The 25163-nt window shown below is 49.0% G+C and overlaps 1 protein-coding gene and 1 long non-coding RNA gene across 5 annotated transcripts in view; one reads left to right on the forward strand and one right to left on the reverse strand.

Moving 5' to 3' along the window:
- Nucleotides 1-11856, forward strand: part of LOC105470668 (nuclear factor of activated T cells 2) — a 177158-nt gene extending 165302 nt beyond the window's left edge. For 2 of the 4 annotated variants that reach the window (XM_011722850.3, XM_011722848.2), the window contains exons 10-11: nt 333-420; nt 7363-11856. In XM_011722850.3, the coding sequence (XP_011721152.2) occupies nt 333-376 (44 nt within the window). In that variant the 3' untranslated portion in view covers nt 377-420; nt 7363-11856. The remainder of the gene's footprint in view (nt 1-332; nt 421-7362) is intronic. The other 2 variants (XM_011722849.3, XM_011722846.2) reach the window with 1 other exon arrangement.
- LOC139358429 (uncharacterized) overlaps nt 1-25163 on the reverse strand; it is a 41948-nt gene that overhangs the window by 9722 nt on the left and 7063 nt on the right. Inside the window, exon 2 of the long non-coding RNA XR_011613251.1 lies at nt 2116-2254. This is a non-coding gene — a long non-coding RNA (uncharacterized lncRNA). The remainder of the gene's footprint in view (nt 1-2115; nt 2255-25163) is intronic.

Below are 25163 nucleotides of genomic sequence, written 5' to 3' on the forward strand. Positions count from 1 at the left end.
AACTGGCTTTTTAATTTTCTCTTTGTAGTTGGCCATGATTTGAAACCCCACAGCAGCCCTTCTGTCCAGCTTGAACACGCTCCCCTTGGTCCCGCACCCCACATAATGTAATGCACTTTGCACAGAGTCCCTCATCTCCATGATTATTACCCTAGGGTTGGGTTACTTCTGGCACAAAGGCGAAGATGTTGCAGAATTTTGGCTTGAACTACAGCCAAAGGGTTAAGTTCCCTCCTGGGCTTGGATGATATTGGCATGAGTTGGAAGCATAAGAGAGATCAAAGGTGATTTTTTTTTTTCTTCTCAAAAATGATTTTGCAAATCTTTTTCAGAGCTGATAGACACACACCTTAGCTGGATACAAAACATATTATGAAACAGAATGACTGTGATCTTTGATCCGAGAAATCAAAGTTAAAGGTAATTGATATCTTCTGCTTCTCCTTTTGTTTTCCAGCTGTGTGTTTCCTTAACTTGAATTTTTTAAGTATAAGAAAACTTGACAAGCTGAAGGCCCTCTCTTCTCATTCTCCTGCTCTTAAGGGCTAGACCCCTCCACTTCGGAAGTGGACACTCCTGGGGACCTCCCTGAGAATCTCAGGGTTGGGCGGGAGAAGGGGGGATGAGGCCCCGGTAACTTGCATGCTCCCCGATTCCAGGGCTGGCCTGCATGGAAAAATGCAGCACCGTCTTTGGAGCCTGCTCCTTTTTGGTTTTGCACACTTGGTTGTGGGTGTCCAGTTAAATGAGGCTCTCCATCCGTGGCGCGTGTTCTGTACTGGGGAACAGCAGAGTGGGCAGGGAGGTCAGAAAACCTACCTAGAAAGCCACTCAGGAAGCCCCGCCCTGTGCTTAGGGCACTTCCAATCCTGATTCCCTCAGCTCAAGGTTTCAGCTCCTCCCGGGGGCTTCCTTGTTGTGGCTGTTGAAGTCGCATGATTTTGCTACTTGGTTTCTGGATTTGAAATCAGCCCCTTGAACTGCTTCCCAGGGTGCTCGGCTGAGCCCCTCACCCAACAGATGCACCTCGCTGGGCCTCCACAGAAGAGCCTGGCAGCTAAGACGACCCTACCGCACAAGTTTCAGGAGGCCCTGGGGGTGTGAAGTCCAGATGAGACATTGAGGAAGGTTGCATTACCTCTCTGTGCCTCAGCTTCTTAGATGCTGTTGCTGTTATTTAATCTCCATATTCTAATTGGAATAAACCAGTACACACAGTGCCCAGACCATCTTAGAGCTTATATTAGTACACCCAGGGGAGCTGACACTTCGGAAGCACGATTGCCAGAGGATGGGGCCTGCTGAGATGAACCCCTACTTCCCTGTGGCCGAAGGAAGCCCTGGGAGGAGGGGCACATTCTCCAACCATCTGCCACTCTCCGGCCTCAGGACTTCACGTCTGAGGAATCAGGATAAAAATGCAAGTAAAGTATCAGTGCTGAGGTTGTAAGCCCCTCAGGGAACTTGTCGAAGGGCGGTGCCTTTTTAATGTGTGTTTTGGGCTTGGGGACTTTGGCAAGCCAGCGGGCTCAGGCCTGTGACTGACTCTGTAGCTCTGACCAGTATGACCTGGGAGGGGACTTACTGCTGCTGCATCACTCTTCAGACCCCACCCACAGTTTCCGGCTACAGTCCTAGTAAGGGTTTTATGTTCTTTTCACTGAGCCTCACTCAAGTACGGCCAGGTTTCTCTGGAGAAGATGAACACTGGGAAGTTACTTAGTAAGTGCAAAGCAGAGGTCTGGGAGAGCTCTGTCTCAAGTAACAGGCCTTTTCAGTTTTGAGACGTCAGAGGGGAAGAGCCGGGCACGGTGGCTCACGCCTGTACTCCCAGCACTTTGGGAGGCCAAGGCAAGGTCAGGAGTTCGAGACCAGCCTGGCCAACATGGTGAAACCCCGTCTCTACTAAAACCCTGCATGGTGGCAGGTTCCTGTAACCTCAGCTACGCTACTTAGGAAGTTGAGGCAGGAGAATTGCTTGAACCTGGAGGCAGAGATTGCAGTGAGCTGAGATGGCACCACTGCACTCCAGCCTGGGTGACAGAGGGAGACTCAAAAAAAAAAAAGTCACGGGAAGGCTCAAGACCAGCAGGCCTGGTTGCTTAGGGAACTTACCTCTTGGCCTTCAGAGTCGCTTCCCCTGAGGACAGTTAGGACCAAAGGCAGAAGAGCGCAGAGAGGACTTCATGTGCTTTCAGCTTCACGCATCCTGACCCGAGCAGGTGGGGGTCATGGGAGTGAATTCAGCAAGGCACTGCAAGGCAGAGAAAACAGTCAGTGGTGACTGGGGGTGGTGCCTCGGGCCCCCTCTTGGCTCTCAGATTCTTTGATTTGGCCTGGAGAATGCGGCCCTCTCGATTCCCATTCCAAGCCTGAGGAGTGTCTTTCTGGCCATGGCTTTGTGGCCGGGCCCAGGCTCTCGTGGGCACTCACGTGGTCTCACCAGATTTTAGAAAACATGCTTGAGGTTTGAGCGAGAAGCAGGACCCAACCTATCCGCTCCTTCCTGTTGCTGCTTTCTCAGGGGATTCAGTTCCAAAGTCAGCAGTCAAAGGGAAAGGGCCTAGAGTGAAATTCACCCTTGAAAGTCCTTTAAATTGCACCTGAAGTATTCATACATCTGTGTTGTTTTCCACATGTAATCCTGAGCAGCCATCCTGCTGCAAACTGAAGTCTGGGAACCTCTGAGCTCTGGCAAAGGAAGGGAGGAGAAAGTAGATGCAGGTGCCTGGGCCTGGGCCTTTTAGCAAAACAGAAAACTCCTAGGGCAGAATGGGATCTAACTTAGCTTTTAGAAATCCAGTCAGAGGCACTGGCTTCCCCAGATGGCCACCCTCAAAAAGCAGGCAAAGAGAACACCCTGCTTTTTCTTTTTTGCCATTAGCATATATATACTAGGAGCTGACAAACTACAGTGCTTGGGTCAATCCTGGCCCCCAGCCTGTTTTGGCAAATGAAGTTTTACTGGAACACATCTATGCCCATTTGCTTACTGTCTATGGCAGCTTTTATGCTACACTGGCAGTGCTTAGTGAGTGAGAAAGAGCCCACAAAGCTGAAAATATTGTCTGGCTCTTTCCAGGAAAGTTTGTGGACCCCTGGTATATCATCTTTTTATGTCTGCAGCCATTTTTATTAGAATACTAATGTCCTTCTTACTGAGTGGAAACACCTGTTTATAAATGACTTTGTCATATATACTGAAAATGTTACACTATGTTTTGTGCGTAATTTTTATGTACTTAAGATCAGTTCACTTTTTCCTCTCCAGTTTCAGGCTTAGTAGTCACCCTGAGATCATTCTCCATCAGCCTTTTCAGCAGGACACCTCTCTGTAAGGATGATCAGAGGTCGAGAGCACCGTGGCAGACTCACAGCTGCCGGCCTCAATTCTGTTCTGAGAGAGGGACGCTTTCTCCAGCAGAGCACTTGCCTTCATCACACGGCCTCTCTCTGCTGGCTAGGCAGAGTCTACTGGAGCCTTCCCCTGACTACACGCAAATGACACAGAGGATTCTGGGATCCCCAAAAGAAAGAGGATCAATACTGTACAAGTTAATTAAACGGGCCCTGAGTTCAAATCCCAGTCCCCCGTCACCTGCTAGAGTGTTGGTCTGCTTGTCTCTATTTCCCTATCTATAAAATGGGGATAATGATATTACTAGGAGCAGTGTGAGAATTAAATAATAGTCCCTGGCACACAGCTCTCAGGAGATGTGAATGGCTGGTATTCTTTTGTAGAGAGAAAGACTCCAAACAAGTAACAGATCAGCAACCCATTTGTCAATCGAAAAAGGAAAATCAGCTTCCTTAAACTAAGGGACCTAGGCTGATGGTGCAGGGTCCTTGGGGTGGGCTAATGCAAGCATTAAGCACCTGCTGTCTGCATGGTGCCATGCATGAGTAGGGCTACTTGAAAATTCAGTACTTGCTTTTGGAGGGAGTGAGGGCACTATGGCTGGAATGTGGGGCAGCTTCCAGCAAGGGGCAGCATTGGACAGGGGCAAGCACTGCACCTGGCCCCATTTGGGAACAGGTAGGAGGAGAGGCACAGTTGCTGGCCTAGGGTAGATTATTGGAGGTCTAAAGTGCTGATGGCAATGATACAGGAGTGGCTCAGCACCCAAACCTCAGAGGCCGACTTGGGGAGGCCAGTCCTGGCTGTGACCTGAAGTTTCCCAATCCCTTTCTAAGCTGCTGTGTTCTGTTCATAAATACATGTTGAGTACTTCCCATGCACCAAAGCACCATCTAAGGGATATGAGGGGAAGGAGAGCATCAACGCAGCAGGGGATAGTGAGGAGACGGGAGTGCGACTGGGCTGAGGGTGGCCACCAAGGGGGGCTTTGCCAAGGAGACTGAGCCTTGGGTGATGTGAGAAGGAAAAGCATTAGACTGGGGAAAGCATGATGCTACCCAGAGGAGCAGCGTGAGGAAGGTGACACAAGAGGAGAGAACAGGGCTGAGTCGGGGACAGACAGAGACCAGGAGAAATGGCATGGTGAAAGGGCACTGGGGTTCCCCTGCACCCTGGTACTCGAGTCTGCAAATGTGGGGCCTCCCTGTGGATGCTGCATGAAGTGGTTGAGACGAGACCCTCTCTCAGAACTTAAAGCCCAATGTGGCTGTACTCTGTCACCACCACCTAGCAGGCATTTCTGTTCTAGAACTTTCTCCTTGTTGGTAGTCAGGGGAGCAGGCGCCGAGATTGCAGAAAGAGGCGGTTCCTACCCAGAGAGGTTTGGGCGGGAGTTGAACTCAGGGCCCCCTCACCACCCCCAAATAGCAAGAAGGTCTAAGTGCATAGGGTTACTGGATTTTCCAGATGCAACTCTTCACTTCTACCTGAAAGTAGCTCCCAGAAAGCAGGACCATTTCCATCCAAGGGGAGGGAAACACGCTTCTGTCTGCTTGAAAGTTTCCCTACTTCCCGTCCCCTGCCCTAGCCCTGTGTTCTGAGAAGGGAAACAGCCCTTCCAGAGGGCTTTGGTGCCAGTGTCTCTGCCTAGCAGCTATTTTTAGAAAGCTGAGGCTGTGGAAAGTTTTCATTAAGGATCCACTCCTCTCACTTCCTAGGTTGAGAAAACAGGAAGCCCTTTGGAATCTGGGCTTTGAAAAGCTTCACATGAAGCTGCCCCGACCCCACCTGCCCCGGGCATTCAGCTTTCGCTACATGAGAGTCCTGTACAGCATGGTCAGCTCGTCACCCCTGCAGGAAGCACTGAGGGTCCGGGCTGACAGTCCTTATGCAGCTTCTGGTTTAGGGCCCCTGGGAGTCAGCTGTTACCAGGTACACAGTAGGTGCCCAACTAGTGCTGGTTAGCTAAATATATGAATTTGTCCTCTACATTCCTATTAGTGAATCCATTTCCACATGTTGGAAAGGTTATACATAATGTATGTATTTCGAATACCTATCTAATACGGATATACTGGTCTACAAACCAACACTGGCTGTACACTGGGCACTGTGAGCTTTACTTGCATTATCTCATCCAAGCACCTCAGCAACCTGGGAGGTAATATTTTTAGATGCAATTTACAGATGAGGAAACTGAGGCACAGAGTGGTTATATCACCAAGGCAAGGTTCACCAAGCAAGGAAGTGGCAGAGGTGGAATTCTAACCCTGGCTGCCTCTAGAACCTGACCTCTCATGCCCATGCTTGTGGCATGCCTGACGTTCTGGCACAAAACAAAGCCGATGGTTGCAAAGCACAGAATTCAGAGTCTAACATGAAGCGTAGGGATTTTACTGACCATCCCAGCCACTAGCCACTGAACACCAGGCACTGTGCTGGGCGCTATCACGTATGTGAATGGTTAGCATCCTTAACAACAGCCTGAAAAGATATGTGCTATGATTCCCACTTTACAGTTGAGCAAATTGAGGCACGGAGAGGTAACGTCATACAGCCAGAGGAGGAGCTGAGAATCAAACCCGGTTCATTCAGCTCTTTGCATTCCCCCGCCTCTCACTGTTATGGAGGTTGCAGACCATCTGGGCAGGGGTTTTCCCGGGAAAAGCACCCTGAACCTAGGAGGGCCCAGCTTTGACCATGAAGAGACTTTGGGCAACTCTGAACATTTAACCCTCAGTGACAATGTAACTTAAGCCTAAGGTGAGAAAAGGAAGTAGGAGGAGGTGTGGGAAGAATTCAGTGTCAGAACCAGGAAATGGAAAATGAACCTGCCTTTGATGGGACTCCCAAAGGGGTTTACATCCTCATCCCTTCCACCCCACAACTAGTCAATATGGTCTGCCTGCAAAACTGAAGGTGTAGGCATACCTCAGGGAGCATGCCTCACGGAGGAGCTGTCACCAATAGCACCTTCTTCTTTCCAAGAATGTTTCAGGGAACCTATTTGCAGGATCCACTATCCTAAGATCTCACCCAGTAGCCAAGGCGGGAGAAGGTAGCTTGCTTCTTGATGCCAGTGACTGGTACTGCTCTTGGTTCCCTGCTAGGAACTCCACGCATACTTCTGGGGAGGGGGGTGACCAAACTTTCCAGAACTGGCACATGATCCTTCACTTGGTTGTGCTGAAATGGAAACTATGTTTCTGTTGATGGCCAGTCTCTGGGGGGCCCTCACTTGCTCTTTGTAAGGGTTCCTCTTTTGAGAACTGTAAGTTTTATGGATCAAGAAAGAACCATGTTTCATCAGACTTAATAGGCATTTTCTGGATGTGGAAATAGTGGGAGTAGTTTGGTCCACAATAGAAAGCCTCAAGCACATGACATCAAATGCAGAAGAGGAGAAAGTTACTTCAAACATGCCCTATGGCTCAAATCCATTTCTGCCACAAAGATTTGAAAAAGTTACCATTTGAGCAATTTTCACTAATAGATCTTTAGCACAAAATATTGTCTGAAAAAAATATGATGTAGGAAAGCATTCCTTGTATTAAAAATTGTCAAATATACAATCACAAGGAACAAAAAAAAAAGTATGTAAATAAATAGAGATGGGCAGAGCGGTTCATGCCTGTAATCCCAATACTTTGGGAGGCTCCGGTGGGAGGATCGCCTGAGCTCAGGAGTTCGAGACCAGCCTGGGCAACAGAGTGAGACCCTGTCTCTACTAAAAATTTAAAAAGGTAGCCAGGTGTGGTGGCGTGTACCTGTAGTCCCAGCTACTCAGGAGGCTGAGGCTGCTAGGAGCCACGATCATGCCATTGCACTCCAGCCTGGGTGACAGAGCAAGACCTTGTCTCAAAAATAAATAGCCTGATAGAGGTTCTAGAAAGCGAAAAACAAATAGCCCGATAGAGGGTCTAGAAAGCGAACCTGATGCATGTTCTTGGTGCCCTCTCACTCGCGCCATTCTCTCTCTCTCCCCCTCCTCTTTTCTTTTGTAGTTAATGAAATTATCAGGAAGGAGTTTTCAGGACCTCCTGCCAGAAATCAGACGTAAAAGAAGCCATTATAGCAAGACACCTTCTGTATCTGACCCCTCGGAGCCCTCCACAGCCCCTCACCTTCTGTCTCCTTTCACGTTCATCTCCCAGCCTGGAGTCCACACGCGGATCAATGTATGGGCACTAAGCGGACTCTCGCTTAAGGAGCTCGCCACCTCCCTCTAAACACCAGAGAGAACTCTTCTTTTTGGTTTATGTTTTAAATCCCAGAGAGCATCCTGGTTGATCTTAATGGTGTTCCATCCAAATATTAAGCGCCTGCTGACCAAAAGACAGGACACTGGAACGCGCCTGAGAACAGAGTGACTGGAGCTTGGGGGGATGGGCGGGGGACAGAAGATGTGGGCGCTGTGATTAAACCCCAGCCCTTGCGTTCATTTTTCCAGGTCACAGATACAGCTCCTGTACCTTTTGAAGGAAAGGAGTTCTCAGAGCAACCAAAGGAATGTGATCCAAGAGCCCAGCTTACAGGCTGAAGAAACCCAATAGAAACTGAACTGTCAGTCCTTAGAGCTCGCCCAGTCCATGCCACAACTGGGCCACGGCTAAAGCTTTATTTTTGAATTCTTATTCCAAAACCAAACTGTCTTGCCCGGACAAGATCACCTGTTAAGACTTCTTGGCGTTAAGTTATGACATGTATATGCGTTTATTATTATTTTTTTTTTTCTGCTTTAAAAAGCTGGCCAGGGCACCTAGCACTGGAGCTCTTTTGGCGAGCTGTTCTTTAACCCCTGCAGCACGCAGTCCTGCTAACACAATTTCCATAGACTTGGGGGGCTGGCCCAGGCTGCAGAGAGCAAGCACCTGTCTGCTGCATCTGTACAACCTGGATGCTTTGCAAGGTTCCGGCTTGCTTGCTTCCTAGCAGCCAGAGTGCGTTTCGGTAAAGCAGTGGAGAATCTCAAGCATGTGCATTTAATTGAGGAATAGCAGAAGGGCTAAAGCAACCAAGAAAAGAAGTGCGGGTACTTTTGTTAAGTAAAACAGCCCAAGTGCTTCTGGAAGTGGGTGTCGTCTACCAAGATAGAGGAAAAGGGCTGAATTCCCTCTATCCTAAATTCAAAGTGGGACAGTCGAGCTCAGGATGCGCTTCCCAGCTTCACTGGTTAATTTGACCTGAACGTATTTAAAGACCCTTTCTGCCCCTGAAGACCTATTCGCACTAGAATTCTAACACGAAGAAGTCTACTCGAATGCATCCTTTAGTTTGAATGAGCTCTGTTCAGACCAGTTGTATGTTACATAGGATTTCCTTCCTCCCAACTGTTTCCACTGAGCGCACCCAGAGTCTCCCCTAGTCTTCCTCTGTGGGTGCGATTTTTGTGATTTTTACAAACAAAACCCTTCTAGTTCTTGGCAGGTGTGTTTCTGTTGGCATTTGCTGCAGATACCCCAGGACGGGCGGGGGGATTCATTTTTAAGCCATTCAGTTGTTTCCTCAATAATCCACAACAAAGTGAAAATATTCTTAGCACTCAGACTGTACTTACAGTGTTTTCTCAGTCCAGTCTGTAGGCAGAAGGCCTCAGAAGATAGTCCTGGCCACTCAGTGCCCACTGTGGGCTTTGTAAGTCCTGGCTCTGCCGTCAAGGTTACCCAGAGGCAAAAGCTTCCTGGGAGCGGGGCCAGGTGTGGTTGGTACTCCAGATAGAAGACAAAATGCTCAGATTCGGGCCTGTGCACTTGTATGCAACCTATTGGTCAATACCTAGCATTTATTTTTCCCTAACAATGGACAACCTTTCCCTCACCCACCCCTAAGCTCAGAGTTTAGGAAAATTCTCTTTTAAACAAACAGAATGCCAGTAAGAGGTTGACCCCCACCGTAGAACTTCTGGGATGCTAAATACTTCCTCACGAACAAAATAAGTTCCTTATACTAGCAGCTTCACCTAGAGAATTCTCTCTCCGGCAATATGAATTTTTCTCTCCAGCAATATTGACTTCACTGGGGAAAAGCTAGGAGTGTGTGGTGAGTGATTTGTTCTCCCTTGACCTGGCTAGGAGCCATTTTTTATACATGAGGGAATTTGAGCTTTCCTCAGTTATCTGAATGTTTTACCCAAGTGCCTTCCTGCTATTGTAGCAAAGTAGCTCAGCTTCCTTGTCCACAGGGTGAAAAAGGACTAATGCATTTTCCGTCAGTTTTCTAACTATGTTAGCAAAAAGGACCTCCTGGTAGCTCAACCTCCTGTACGCATGTGTGTGTGTGTGTGTAATACACACACAAATAAACCCCTCTGTTTTTCTAAGACATCTTAGCTGGATATTATAGGAAGCACTTTCATAAACAACTGTACCAAATAGCAAAGGAAAGAGAAACAAAAGCATTAGATTTGAGACATAAACAGGCAAGAGAAAGTGTATTAGGAACTGACAGCTATCAAGGAAGTTTTGTCAGTTACAAATGCTAGGAGGAAATTTTGCCAAGAAGGATGGCTCATGAAATATTTCCAGTATGGGAAGAGGCAATAAGATCCTCTAAGAGAATGAGAAAGTAGGGATGTATAAATGGTAAAGATGGGCGTGTTGCAGGTGTGTTAGAAGGATCTCAGTTAAGTGAAGGTTTGCACTTGCTACATCTAAGTTAATGTAAATATGTAGCACTCTGACAGGTCTACCATGTTGCTGAATGTAGTATATTTCCAAAGTTTGCAAGTCTTCCTGTATTGTAAAAAAAAATGCTGCTGCTTGATAATATGTATAGCAATCCAGATTAATTAGTATGTTATTAAATTTTATTTTCTTACCTGTATTTTTATGCTTTTTACCTGCCCTCAAAATATTACACCCCTGTTGGAATTAGATTTATATTTATAAATGGTCAGAAATCTTTTTAAATGTCTCTTTTTACACATAGGTTGATTTTTTTTCTTAAGATAAATGATGTATTCTTGAAACATTTGTTAATTATTCCAGGAAACAAAAAAATCCATATAATAAAACTCCCACTCAGAGCCTATTGGTCACCTACCTAGAAGACAGCATCTCAGGAGAAGGAATGGCTTCATGGAAGAAGGAACCACCTTTTTCTTGCTCAAGAATTATGCTGACTTCAGCCCTGAGCCTGGATCTGGTCACTGAGAATCATCAAGTGTCTAGATCCCCCCAAATAAGTAATCTAGTAGGTGGTTTTGATTTTAAAAAATTGACACCAAAACCCTGCCTGCATTGTAATGGAATTTGAAAAGAATTCATGTTCACAGAACCCTACGTTCAGGCTAATATTTACAGAGGGGACCAAAACTAAATCCTGGTAGATAACTCCTGTATGCTTTATCCAAAGGACATCCACAGTTTTCCAGCATACACATAACCAAGGATGAATTGATTCCTTCAAATAACTGGGAGGCACTGATATTGCATTTTTTGTTTACATCCAGTAGCCAGGACGCCTCAGTGAGCCAGTCTTGGGCAGAGGCTGTCACATTTAGGCAGATCAGGAGTTGATATGTTCTAATTCTCACTCTGGACTATGGTGAAACTGAATTTATCATGTCAAAAAAAAAACAAAAAACAAAAAACAAAAAACTTTCCAAGTGCTTTCTATTGCTCAGAAATGAAAGAATGTTTTCGTTTCAAGTTTACAAGAGGCATGGATGGAGTTGTGACGTTCTTGACAAGCTGGGCTAACCTTTCCTGAACTCGTTTCCTGGAGGCAAGGTGCTCGGTGACCCAGCGCATCTTAACCTTGGGTCTCCTAGGCTCAAGGCTAGGGCATTACGTTTCATGGAACCAAAACAGCCAGTTGCATAGCAAGTATTTTCCTGCATTCCAATTAAATGCTTAAGAAAAAGCAGCATCATATAAAAATTGTGATCATAAACATCCATTTCCCTCAGCTTTTGTGAGTGCCTTGACTTACAGCCAACATCACTGTTTAATTCAGTCTGTTTAAAAACAAACTTTTCTGGTGGTTGGTAACAGAGAGTTTCTCCCGAGCCATCAGGGTCCTGAGAGCTGGAAGTGAAAGGGTTAATTAACATTCTGCCTTTATGCAGCTGTTGGCTGACTAGAATCAACTCCCTGCTGAGTTCAAGCTTTGAATGGAATGGATGCAAATGATGTTGTTTCCATTAGAGCAGGTGCTCACAGCATTCTGATTGGCCTGAGCAGACCGAGGCTATGGCTGTTGGAACAAGCTTAGCATCCTGGACATCTTGTCAAAGAACCTCACTCACCCACTATGGCCTCTACAGCCCTCAGAGGAGAGAAAACCAGTACAGTTCTCCGACAAGCAAAGGTCTCTCCAACACGGTGGTGCTGGCAGGCTTAGGTTTAGACAATCCTGTTAAAGGCGTTTGAATACATCACATTCCTATGCAAATGTTTTTAATCTCCAGTTTAATGTAGTTTATTTTTCCTATATGTAAAGTATTTTTATACGACTTGTATCATGATAGTTTAGCAATAAAACAGTTGGAAGCAACAGCTACTTTGGTGGATCTTTCTTTTCCGGAGAGGCTACTCAAATATCCCCTTTACATTTCGGGCTCCCTCGGCAAGGAACATTTTGTGTGTGCACATACGTGTGTGCGTTTACTCCTCGTCTCAGCCCTAGGAGGTAGGTACGGTCACGCTGTGCTTGTGACTCAGGCTTAGAAGCCACTTGTCGGAGGTGACAAAGCCACATGGTCAACCTGAATTTGATTCTCTCTAGCACAGCTCTGCTGTAATCTGTGCCTCTAGACTACTTTTGAGGTAGCATATTCATAAAGGAGATTTATGATGCCCACCTTAGACCAGCTTTCCAAGGGTCCCGAAGCATTCAGTCAACTGGGCCAAACCAGCCACTTGGAAGGCAAAAGCTACCATTTTTATTTGAGCATCTTGCAAAATATCAAGGTTAAAGAAAAAAAAAAAATGCACCTTATACCTTCGAATCCACAAACAAGTACTAGAACCTTCTAGCCAAGTTCCTCCTCAAAACAGCTTTTGCCATCCTGTAGCTAAAGCACCTAGAAGGTTTGGAAGTAGCTGCTCTTTTTAAAGTCTTCATAGGGTTCGAACCTCCTCCCACCCTTTCACCCCAGGGAAATGGGATATCTGCCCCAGGCCCTGTGCTTTAGGGACCCACGCCACCCCATCATAGCCCCGCACTTGGATTGTCTTGCTGGGAATTTTCTAGCCCCGCCCCCCTGCTATTCCAGTGCCTGTAACCAGCACTACCAAATGGGCAGGTGTCCCAGGCTCAGACAGGGACCTGCATGGGTCCTGGCTGCTGGAAGTACCTATCTTGAACTATCCTTAGTCTCCCTCCGTTAGCTGGGACCAGCTGGCTCCCATTTCTCCCCTTCAGATGCCCCAAAGAGCTGTAGAACCTGCACCTACAGGGTCCAGGCCAGCTTCCAGAGGAGCACCCTGGTGAGCAGATTGCTCTGATGGCTGGTGCAGTATTTTCATTGTGAGTTCTGTGGGATGGTGTGAGACTAGATCACCAGAATGGTGCTGATTTAGGAATGGCTCAAGTTGCTTAGGCAGACAGGAGCCCCACAAAAAACACCTGCCCAGGGCTACACCTAAGAGGCAACTGTGCCCCACTAAGACGATTGCGGCCAACTGTTTTGCTTTAACTCACTTTCCGAAAACCTTACACCACTTCTCCTGAATCGAAAGTCAAAATCACTTAAGCAGAGGACAAGGCTAAAACTATACAGTCATTTTTAAAAAAGAAAAAAAAAACACAAAACAAAGTCTGTGTTGTCCATTTATATTTAAGCCACGCTTAAACACAAATTTGGCCTGTGCCTCAGTTTCCCCAGATGTAAAATGAGGACTCTAGTCCCCACCTCACAGGTACTGCATACTTAATCAATATTAGCTATCGATCGACTGTCCCATCATTTAACAAACAGATTTCAGATTCACCTAAGGCTTATCGTGGAGCCTTGAGCTCACCTTGAGACCTCATTTGACTAATATCTGGAAGGAAACATTTAGAGCTCTATGGGATTTTAATTTTTCTAAATAGATCATTAAAGCCAGAAACTTGAGTTTATCCAATTTTCAAAACCTGAGATGACAAGGAAGTTTGTATTGGAGCATCTTGGAGTCACTTTGCCAGGAGTTTGCAAATCTGAACATGTTCCTTGCTGTATCCAACAGCATGGTGTAGTTTCGCACGAAGGAGCAGAAACAGAACAGTCGTTTCGTGCCAAGTTGGAGTGTAAGAAGTGGTAAGATTGACAGGAGAAAACAAATGCTGACTCCTGCTCAGCCTCTTCACGTTCATACATTAGAAGGAAACTGGGTTCCTGGTAGGTTGAGTATAAAATAATGCTGAGCACAGTGGCACAGAGCCACAAGGGTCTTTACGAAATGAAAGTGAAGTCATTTCTTTTGTCTGCGGATCCCCAGTAGCTGTGATGGGGTATAAAGGACGCGCTTGCTATAAACCTCATGACGTTTTGTGGTACGAAGGTGGACGAGGTCAGACCAAACTTTCTCCAAAAAGGGCTTCTCACTCTCAAACCACCTCTTGCCCTGCCCTCTTGGTAAAATTCAGAAGTTGAGCCTTGTAAATGGTCCGATGAGGAGTTATCAAAGAAACAAAACCCCCTGCTGTCTATCTGCCCTGTCCCAGGCTCTCTAGGAATCCCTGATTTACTAAAAACTTCAAGCTCTGAAACACTGTGCTGGATAGGAAGTACAGTGACGATTCACTCTGATTCCCAGGGGCTATGCTTTTTACATCAGTGATCCCTAAATTTTTTGTTGAAATGGGGACACCTCATCCTTCTATGAAATACTGACAAAACTCCTTGAAAACACATTGCCAACAGTTTCTGCTGCTGTGCAAACTGCCAGAGGATATTTGATTTAGAACCCTCTGCCCTTAATACCACGAGAAAAAAGCATTCACAGGACAACTGTGGAGAGGGTTGTATTTACACCTTCACATACACACGCGCCAGACTCCCGTGTCACCTCCCCCACCATGTGCCTTCTTCTCTTTGGTAGCCAGGAGGCATTTTGAGTTCAACATGCCCCCAAATTTCCTGATTCCCAGTCTCCTCTTCCTCCCTCTCCCAACACACACCCCTCTTACTCATCAGTTTATGGCAACACCATCTATCTACAGTCGCTTAGTCAAAACCCTGGGAATAACCCCAGATCTCTCACTGTTCCCATTGCCCACATACCAGCAAATCCCGCTGGGCCCCTTCTGAAATCCTCCCACCTCTATGCCTCATGCTCACCAGAACACCCTCATCTACCTGGATGACACAACAGCCCTTCGCTGGTGTACTCCCGACCTCCCCATCCACACAGCAGCCAGATCGAGCTTAAAGCAGCCTCAGATCCTATCACAGCCCTATTTAAAGCCCTCCACGGCTTCCCTTTGCATTCAGGATGATCCAAATTCCAGGCAAGAGGCTCAGCCATCTTCCTTGGCCACAAGTTCTCCAGCCTCCAGGCCTCTTTTCTGTTCCTTGCCCAGACCACACCATTCCCCACCTCTCTCTCCTCCTAAAACTTGAAACACTTTGACCTCTGAGTTTCATGGACTGGCTCTTCCTCATGCTTCAACTTTCCAATTAAATTCTTGTCCTCAGAGGACTTCAGTGACCACTGTCATGCGGGACCTACCCCATGCCCCGCCCCCACATGCACTCAGCCTGGCGTTTGGATGACTGTGGGCATGTTTGCTGTCTCTTGCCCCTGTAAATTCCATGGCGGCGACAATTGTCTTGATTTGCTCAATGCTATCTCTCTACAGCCTGGCATGCGGTATGGTAGGCCCCCAGGAACCGGGTGTGAAATGAGCAAACATGCCTTTCCTGTGCATGGAGAACAATGGGCTCATCTGGAATGCATGGAAAATTAATCATTTCCTAATATTTAACACATTTTATAAACCAAACAACTGACTCAAGGGAGACTTTCCTTCTGTCCCATATGGCTCGGTTTATTCATCTCTAATTACACAGCAGTGTATTCCAGCCTGTCTTCTAGAAAGAGCCAGTTCCCTTTGTTGCAGAAAGCCATAAAGACCATGATTCCCTAGAATCCTGGAGCCTGCCAGGCCAGTTATCTGCTTTCTGGCAGCCTGCAGTCACCTGTGGCCCTCCTGCTTGTAAAATGCTCACTGCTGTGGCTCAACAGCTCCTTGGGGACAGGTAAGAGAAGGGCCAGCCAGCCAGCTGCCGTTTACAAGCCAAATCTGAAACCGGCTTCTCGGGGGGAGTCTGTTTGACAAGGTGAATAATGGATTGTTTGCAGCGGAGCGAGGTGCGGCCAGCGCCTGCAGCTTGCTATGTTGGACGGTGCTAACGTGCTCCGGCTGGGCGCCTCTCCATCTGGTCCTCCCCAGATACACCTGCAGTCGTGCGGTTCAGGAGCCCACATTCTCATTTATCCTCCCCGTGGTGCAAATAAGCCAGGGCACCCTCTGTGCGCTGTTGGGGTCTTCGACACAGCCCTCGGCCCCTGAGCTGGGCTCCAGGATCTGAAGGTGTGAGGGCAGGCTTTCCTAAACTCTGCCCTGCGGACACCCCCAGTTCCCAAGACCAGCACTGCCCAGACTAGGTCCAGGGCTCCTCGGAGAGTCGGGCAGTGGGGGGTCCCAGGTCCCATGACTTCCATCTCTCAGGGCTCACGGCCTCCCCTCCAGGATGAGTCGTTTTTTGCCATTTATTCCTGTTCATGTCACTCTCATCTCATCCCCTGCGTCTCTCACTCTGACCCCCATGAGGCTCAGACCCCACTTTCTGCCCCACAGGCCCATGAAATGCTGCTGCTCATCCCTCTGCACCTCACTGCCCACCATAAACCCCCACATCCTCAGTCTTCCTTCCCCCAAGGCCCGCGTGTTTTCTTCCTAGCTGAAACCCACCGCTCCTGAGTCCTGTCTCCTTGCAGGCCTCTGCGACAATTAGCACAAACTTAGTGACGTAAAGCAACACAAATTCATCACCTCACAGTGCTAGAGGTCCAAGGTCCAAAGTAGGTCCCACGGGGCTAACATCCTGGTGTCAGCAGGGCTGCACTCCTTCTGGGGGCTCCAGGGGAGGTTTCCTCATCCTTTCCAGCTTCTTTGGGAATAAACATGGCTGACAGCATTCCGCAGCACTCAGCCCTCATCTGCTGGGCCAGCCATCCCATCACTCCGATTCCACGCCCAGCCTCACGCCTTTCTCTAACAAACTCTCACATCTCTTTCTTTTGCCTCTAAGGACTCCTGTGATTAAATGGGGCAAACCTGGGTAACCCAGGGCACTCTTCCTTTCTCACTGGTGATTAGCAATCGCACCTGCAAAATCGCTTTTGCTGTAGAAGGTAACACGTCCACAGGTGATGGGCATAGAACATGGACATCGTTAGGGGGCCCTTATCCTGCCTGCCAGGCTAATGTGGCAGTGTTCAGAGGTGGTGCCTTTAAGTGGCGACTCTGGGTCCTGAGGACTCTACCCTTGTGAATGGATGAATCCATTCATGGATTAATGGGTGAATGGGTTATCATGGGAAGGAAACTGGTGGCTTTACAAAAAGCCCTGAGCACAGCACATTAGCACACTCAGCCCCTCCCCATGCGATGTCCTGTGCCACCAGGGGACGCTGCAGAGTCTCCGTGAGCAAGAAGGTGCTCATCAGATGTGGCCCTCGGCCTGGGACTTCTCAGTCTCTACAACTAGAAAGAAATTCCCTTTCAAAATGCCCAGCTTCAGGTATTCTGTTATAAGCAACAGAAAACAGACAAATACATTGTTTAAGGCTCATGGACCACATCAGTGAAGAACACAGACTAAGCAAAGTCTCCATCCGCGTGAAGGGGACATGCCAGCAGGGTGCAGAGGGAGGGAGAAAGGCCTTGAAGAAACCTGGAGCTGATCATGTTTCAACCTGAACTCTTTTTCAACTCTTTTCAACCTGAACTCATTTCTCCTCCCTAGAGCCGTTCCAGCCCAGCGTTTATTTTATTTCATGGAACACCTTCACCCTGGTCACTCAGGCTAGAAGCCCAGCACCATGCTTGGCCCTCTTCCTTCTCTGACGCCCATCTCCGATCTGTCAGGAAATCCCGTCAGTTCCCTCTTTCAGTTTTATCCCGAAACTGGCCCCATCTCAGCCTGGCACCGTTCTGAGTCTGGTGTTTGTTTCAGCGCCACCTCCTGCTAGGACCGATGCAGTAGTCTCTTGGCTGGTCTCCGTGCCTTTCCCCTTCTGCCTGTCCTCATCATGGACTGATCCTGCTAATCTTAGATCAGGCCCCTCCTTTGCTCAAGACCCTCAGTGTGAAAGCCAAAGACCTTCCTTAAATGGCCACCAAAGCTTTCCACTGCCCACCTCCCTTCCTACCTCACCTCCCAGTACTCTCCCATCTTGCCCTCTGCTCCAGCCCCTTGATCTCTGTTTCCCAAACACGCCACACTGCCTGCATCTCAGGGCCTTTGTCCAGCTGTTGCTTCCACCTGACATCTCTTCCATTAGATGTAACAGCTGCAGATGTCAGCAGAGACACTGCCTCAGCTCCCATCCTAAAATCAGGCCCACTGTATTCTCCATGGTTACTTGGACCCAAACAGACGCTGCTATAGTTTGGTTTATCTGATCGCCCTCCCCTCACAAGCACCACATCTCATGTTGAAATTCCATCCCCGGTGTTGGAGCTGGGGCTTAACGGAGGCGTTTGGGTTATGGGGTGGATCCCTCATGAGTAGATGAATGCCCTCCCTGGTGGGGGCTGGGGGTAAGTGACTTCTCACTTCATCTGTTCCCATGAGCGCTGGCTGTTAAAAGGAGCCTGGCACCTCCCCTCTCCGGCTTCCTCTCTCGCCAGGTGACCTGCACACATGAGCTCCCCTGCCTCTTCCACCACGAGTGGAAGCAGCCTGAGGCCCTCGCCAGAGGCACAGGCCCCATCTTGAATTTTCCAACCGTCAGAACCATGAGCCAAATCAACCTCTTCTCTTTCTAAATTGCCAGCCTGAGGTATTCCTTTTTAGCAACACAAATGGACTAAGATGTCCAACCCAATCTCTGAAGGCCTGAGGGCATCTGTTGGTAAATGTCCTTCAGCGGCATCTTGGTGGCATCCCGATGTGGGGAGGGGGTGGTAGGAATGATCCACCTGGTGCTGACACTCAGGGATTGCACTATCTAGAGAATTTTAAAACCGTATTTCAACAATTGCTCTGATTTTTATTATCACTAGGTACTGGTGGGGTTTTTTTGTTGTTGTTGTTTTTGGTTTTTTTTTTTTGAGACAGGGTTTCACTCTGTCACCCAGGCTGGAGGGCAGTGGAACAATGACAGCTCACTGTGACCTCTGCCTTTTGGGATCAAGTATTCCTCCCACCTCAGCCTTCCAAGTAGCTTGGACTCCTGGTAGCCACACCCTTGTGTGATCCCCTACCTCTGAGTGTGGGCTGGACCTAGTGACTCGCTTCTTAGATTACGAGAGGTAATGACTTCCATCTTGCTGGCGCTCTCTCTCTCTCGGAGTCTTCTCATTTGCTCCCTCTGACGAGGCCAGCGGCAGTGTCTGCGTGGCAAGAACCCAGGGCAGCTCCTGGTCACAGACAGTGGGGAACTGAGGCCTTCAGTCCCAGCCCACGAGGAACTGAATCCTGCCCACAACTGTGGATCTTGCTTGGAAGTGGATCCTGCCCCAGCAGAGCCTTGGGATGACCATGGCCCCCGCTGACTCCTGACTGCAGCCTGGGAGAAACCCTGAGCCCAGGGGCCCGGATAAGCTGAACCCAGATTCCAGGCCCATAGAGGCTGTCAGATAATGAAAATGTGTTGCTTTAAGCTGCTGCATTTTGAGGTCATTCGTTATAGAGCAATGAAGAACTAACATATACAGAGAGGTCACATAACCAGGCTGAGGCTACACAGTCTGTCGGGGGTGGGGGGGAGGGTCAAGGTTCAAGTTGATTTTGTCTCCTAGAGCTTGTGAGTTTTTTGAGACAGGGCCTCACTCTGTCACCCAGGCTGGAGTCCAGTGACACGATGAAGGCTCACTGCGGCCTTGACCTCCTGGCCTCAAGCAATCCTCCTGCCTCAGCCTCCCGAGTAGCTGGGACCACAGGCACACATCGCTGCACCTGGCTAATGTTTTAATTTTTCATAGAGATGAAGGTCTCCCTATGTTTTCCAGGCTGGTCTCAAGCTCTTGGTCTTAGGCGATCCGCCCACCTCAGCCTCCCAAAGTGCTAGGATTATAGGTGTAAGCCACTGCGCCGGGCTGCTTGTGATTTTTATCTCAAAACACACCACCTCTCAGAATTTTCTGTATCTGTGTTATAATAGGCATTTCTACCAGTGTCTCCACAAAGCAGATGGGCGCCTGATAAACTCCGCATGTAACAGGCATGTGGCAGCCTCTCAGCCACATGGACCAGCATGTCCACCTCCTAACTGGTTTCCATACCTCCCCGGCCCATTCTCCACGTAGCTGCCAGATGATGGTTCTGAGGCTCCAGTCGGCCCCCATTACAATTAGGTTTAAAGCTCTGTAATGACCATTTTCATGTAGCTTTTAGAGCCACCAGTGACCTGGCCTGGCCTACCCCTGGGCCGCCCAGAGCTGGTGCTCACGCATCTGCCGCACACAGGCCCCATCAGAGGGCTCCACATCACAGAGTCCCCTCAGCTGGGCCCTTCATCTGGTGAGGAAGAGCTGTCCCACCTTCCATTCCACCTCCACCACCCCCCATTCCCCCCAAGGATTCGAGAGGAGCCGTCCCTGCCCACGTGAACACCTTGGTTAATCCCTTTCCTTTATCTTCACCCTCCTCCTCTCCCAGCTCCCAACCATCAAGGTTCAAACATGCTGGGTGTCTCTTGTCTAAATCAACCAGAAATAAAAATAGAAAAAAATCATCCATCGAACCCACGTCTGCCTCCAGCCACCAGCCTGGCTTTCCCCACACCTCCCAGCCAAGGGTTAAGAAGGAGCTGCTGCCGCCTCTCATCCCCTGCTCCCGCTCACTCACTCCCCAGCCACTGTGCTGGGACTTCTGCACCCACCTCACTGCCAAACCACCAGCGCCCTCCCTTGTCATCGAATCAAATGGACTCTTCTCATTTCGTCTCTGCCTGGACTTCCCGGTAGCATTTGGCTCTGAGGTGTTATCTCTGCTTCTTGAAACTGTCCCCTTGCTCTTGGTTTTCAGGACACCCATGCTACCTCCTTTCCCTGGCTTCAGCCAATGGTCCCTCTTCCTTGAGGCTAAAATTGCAGCGCCCAGACTCAACCCAAGGTCTTGTATGATTCAGCAGGGGAACGCCTGGAGTTTATCCTCTAGAAACTCTCCCGATGCACCCAAAGACACACAAAGATACTCAGGGCTGGTCTACTGAAGTAGCAAAAAAAATATCAACTATCAGAACACCCATCCTCACAGCCCTGGTGACCTGACGCCTGGCGGACGCCCGTGGGAGGATCCAACGCAGCTTTGGAACAGAATAGGTGTCTGCGTTAATTTCCTAGGGCCGCCTAATAGATTGCCATAAACTGCGTGACTTTGAACAACAGAAATTTATCCTCACATAATTCTTGAGGCCAGAATTCTGAATACAAGTGCTGCAGGACCGTGCTGCCTCTCAAGGCCGTGGGGAGGACCCTTCCCGGCCACTCCCAGCTTCTGGGGGTTCCTGGTGTTCCCTGGCTGTGGCTGCATCACTCCAGTCTCTGCCTCCATCTTCATGTGGCCTCCTCTTCTTATAAGGATACTTGGTTTTGGATTTAGGACCCACCTGGTTTATCCAGGATGGTTTCATGCCAAGACCCTTCATGTAGTGGCATCTGCAGAGGCCTTTCTTTCAAGTAGAACCACGATCACAGGTACCAGGGTCCAGCACAAGAACACATGTTTTGTGGGGGCCACGATTCAACCCAGTACAGTGAGGAAACCGCCCCCCCCGCCCCGTTTCCTCAGGTTCTGTTTAGAGTCAGCTCCTTTGTTGCTCTGTTGTGTCTCCTGGCCTCATCCTTCCTCATGGGCCTTCCCTCTGTCTAACCTGTTATCTACATGGTTTGTCTTGGCGGGGAGCTGTGGAGCCGTGGCTCATGCCTGGAATCCCAGCACTTTGGGAGACCGAGGTAGGTGGATTGCTTGAGCCCAGAAGTTTGAGACCAGCCTGGGCAACATAGCAAGACCTCATCTCTACAAAAAATACAAAAATGAAACAAAAAAAGACAGTTTGTCTTGCTCACTGCTATGTTTCACCCCAGTGCCTGGAACAGTGGCTGGCAAGGGAAAAAGCAAAGTGCAGACCTGTGCATCCCATTTGTGGGATGACCACACATACACACACACACACATACACAATGATATAAACTCATACACACACAGTGACATAAATTCACACTGCATACACACATACTGCATACACACACATCCACAATGCAAACACACATACTACATATGCACATGCTACATACACACACATCTGCAAATACATACATACTGCATACACACACACATGTGCTTTTTCTGAAAGACATTTCAGAATTACTAATGGTCTCCAGGAAACAGAACTGGGAGTCTAGGGCACGGGGGAGGGGACAAGAGGAGCTTTTCGTTCCATATCCATTTGTACTACTTGAAATCTGTAACCACACATCTATTACCAAGAAAGGTCTTAAAGTAACAACACATCATTACTTACACTTGGAACAAAGCCACTACAGGTGTGACGCCCTCACCTGCTGCAAGCCATTCAGTGCCGCTCCTGCCCCTCTCATCCCTCCCCGGCCCTTCTCCCCTCTGTAAAGATGGAGTTGGGGGGAATTATATGGTTTGGATCCTTGTCCCTGTCCAGATCTCACGTTAAATTGTAATCCCCAGTGTTGGAGGTGGGGCCTGGTGGGAGGTGATTGGATCACGCGGGTGGATCCACTGGTGCTGTTCTCGTGAGAGTGAGTTCTCGTGAGATCTGGTCATTGAAAAGTGTGTAGCACTTCCCCGCCCTTCTCTTGCTCCTGCTGCTCCGCCCATGCGATGTACCGGCTTCCCCTTAGCCTTCCACCACGATTGTATGTTTCCTGAGGCCTCCCCAGAAGCAGAAGCCGCTATGCTTCCTGCACAGCCTGTGGAACTGTCAGCCAATTAAACTTCTTTTCTTTGTAAATTACCCAGGGTCAGGTATTTCTTTATAGCAGTGGGAGAACAGCCTAATGGGGGGCAGAGCAGGGGCGGGGGAATATGTTCTTCCGTGTCTCTCCCTCTCGCTCCTGGTGTGTTCTGCACAGGGCTGCCGTGGAGCAGCAGCCCTAATTTTTTTTCAAGGATCCCAGTTCTAAAGCTAGACAGCATGGTGACTGCAGGCACAGAGGCTACAGTGTCAGCTGCCCTGCGTTCAGGGAGCTGGGCAGGGAGCTTGTTCCAGTGTCTTCCATTTGCCCTCCAGATTCACCCTCAGCTCTCTGGGCCTGGGAGGCAGACCATAAGCCCAGCCTCCGCGGGGCACCTCTGGCTTCCAGAGGGTTCCTTCAATAGGAGGTGCCAGCAAGAGATGGAAGGTTGGGTGTTCATGCGGTGGACTGGATATGTCCCTCAACAAAGGCCACTGTCTCTCCATGTGGCCCTCTCCATGGGGTGCCATTCCCCCGGTCCCAGGAACTGCTGTCTTCCTTAACCTCTTCGGGCCTTGGGGCGGCAGAGGTGCCCCAATGCTGACAGCTCTGGGGGATTCATCTTGTATTACGTTTCCCTTCTCTCCTGTGCTTTTGTGAATAATCCATTAAAACTCTCCTCAATTTACTCCTTTGCCTGTGTAGCCTCCTTCTGGGTTTCTGGTTTCTGGCCTGCTATCATCTGTTCCCTTCACAGAAGCCAGACGGATCCTTTTCAATATGAACCAGATGATAGCACCTTTTGCTAAAGCCCACCATAGGCCCTGGTCTCACTCAGAATAAAAGCCAGACTCCTGCTATGATCTGGCCCCCAGCTACTCTCAGATCACCTCATCCCTCCAGCCATGCTGCCATCTTGCTGTTTCTTGAAGAAGCTAAACTTGTTCCTGTCTCAGGGCCTTGGCACTTGCCAAGCCCTCTGCCTGGAACGTGTTTCCCCCATCCCCTGCATGGCTCTTTGGGTCTTGTTCCACCTCCTCAAAGAGACCATCCGTGGCCACGCTAGCTAATGTACCTGCTCTGCCACCCTCCCTCGCCATACCTGCGGTCTTGTTTTGGTTTAGTGCCTATGATAGGATCACTCTCCCTACGGTCTTCTTCTGAGAAGGTCAGTTCCTTGAGAACAGAGTCAAGTCTGCCCAGTCCACAGTTGTGCCTACAGTGACCAGGAGTGCCAGGCATGTGGTAGGTGCTCTGATATTTGATGAATGAATGGGGACATTTCCCAAGCAGCTTTGTCTGGAATTCTTGGCTGCTGCCTGCCTTCTGACAAGTCCGTTGACTACAACCTGTATGGTCCGGGGGCAATGGGGGAAGATTGAGGAGACACAAGCTTTCTCCTGCAATTCATCCAACCAGAACCCCAAATTAGAACTAAATCACTCCTTTGGTGTCAAGGCCAGAGTGAGAGAGAGAGAGAGAGAGCGCCTGCTGGAGGAGCAGTGGAGCAGGGCCAGGATGGGAGGCAGCATAAGAACAGTGTGGTTGGCTGAATTATAGCCCCAAAGAGGTCCCTGCCCTAATCCCCAAAACCTGTGAATATGTTACCTCATAAGGCAAAAGGGATTTTGCACATGTGATGATGTTAAGAACTCTGAGATAGGGAGATTATCGTGGATTATCCAGGTAGACCTAATGGAATCACAAGGGTTCCTATGGAACCGAGGCAGGACAGTTAGAGATGTAATGAGGGACAGAGAGATCGGAGTGATGAGATCCAAGGAAGAGAGATGGCCCCAGGAGCTGGAAAAGGCAGGAAACAGAATCTCCCCTAGAGCCTCCAGAAGGAAGGCAGCCCTGCCAATATTTTGATTTTAGGACCTCTGCCCTCCGGAACTGTAAGATGTTAAATTTGTGTTGCTTTAAGCCCTTTGTGGTAATTTGTTATGGCAACAAGAGAGAACTCATACAAAGAGTAACATCTGTTCTTTCCTAACTGCTTATCAAGTGGGTGCCAGCCGCTGCAGGAGCCGTTCCCAGCACTCTGCAGAGCAAGGGCTCTTGTTATCTCCATTTCACTGATTAGGAAATGAGAGGTGATGTGGCTTCCCCGGGGCTGCACCGTGAGTGGCTGAGCCAGGCTGGAAGGCAGGTCTCCTTGATCCCAGAGCCCACATTCTTCCCACTAAGACACCCTCTTTCTCCGGTGCACTCACACTTCTTTGGCCTTCAGTTTCCCCATCTGTCACCCATGGGCCACCTCTTGCCTTGGAGTTTCACAGCCTCTGGCTGCTTTATGGAGAGGAACAGCCAAGATAGCCTTACCCAGTGACCCCACCTCTCTGAGGCTTGGGGTTTTTCCTGGCCTCAATCTTCCCTGCCCGGCCCCTGGGAGGATCCAACATGAGGGCGCCTGTGCAGAGAACCTGCAGGCCTTGTTGGATGAGTCTGTATCAATGGCTGACCAGTGACCCATCCCTCTGAGCTGCACTTGGGGGCCAGAGGATGGCGATTCTCCTGACTCCATTGTAAAGCCCAAGACAACCTCAAAATCTGATTGGGAAGGTGCATTTGCATCTGTTGCTTGCCTGGGCTGGGTGCTCTTGCACATTTGCTCACACAATCTATCCGAAGCCACATTTGACACCTCTAATGCCATCATCCACATTGCACAGCTGGGGAAACTGAGGCCCAGAGAACTGTAAGATGAGCT

This window comes from Macaca nemestrina, chromosome 15, assembly GCF_043159975.1.
Source record: "Macaca nemestrina isolate mMacNem1 chromosome 15, mMacNem.hap1, whole genome shotgun sequence".
In the NCBI taxonomy this organism is placed as follows: domain Eukaryota; kingdom Metazoa; phylum Chordata; class Mammalia; order Primates; family Cercopithecidae; genus Macaca; species Macaca nemestrina.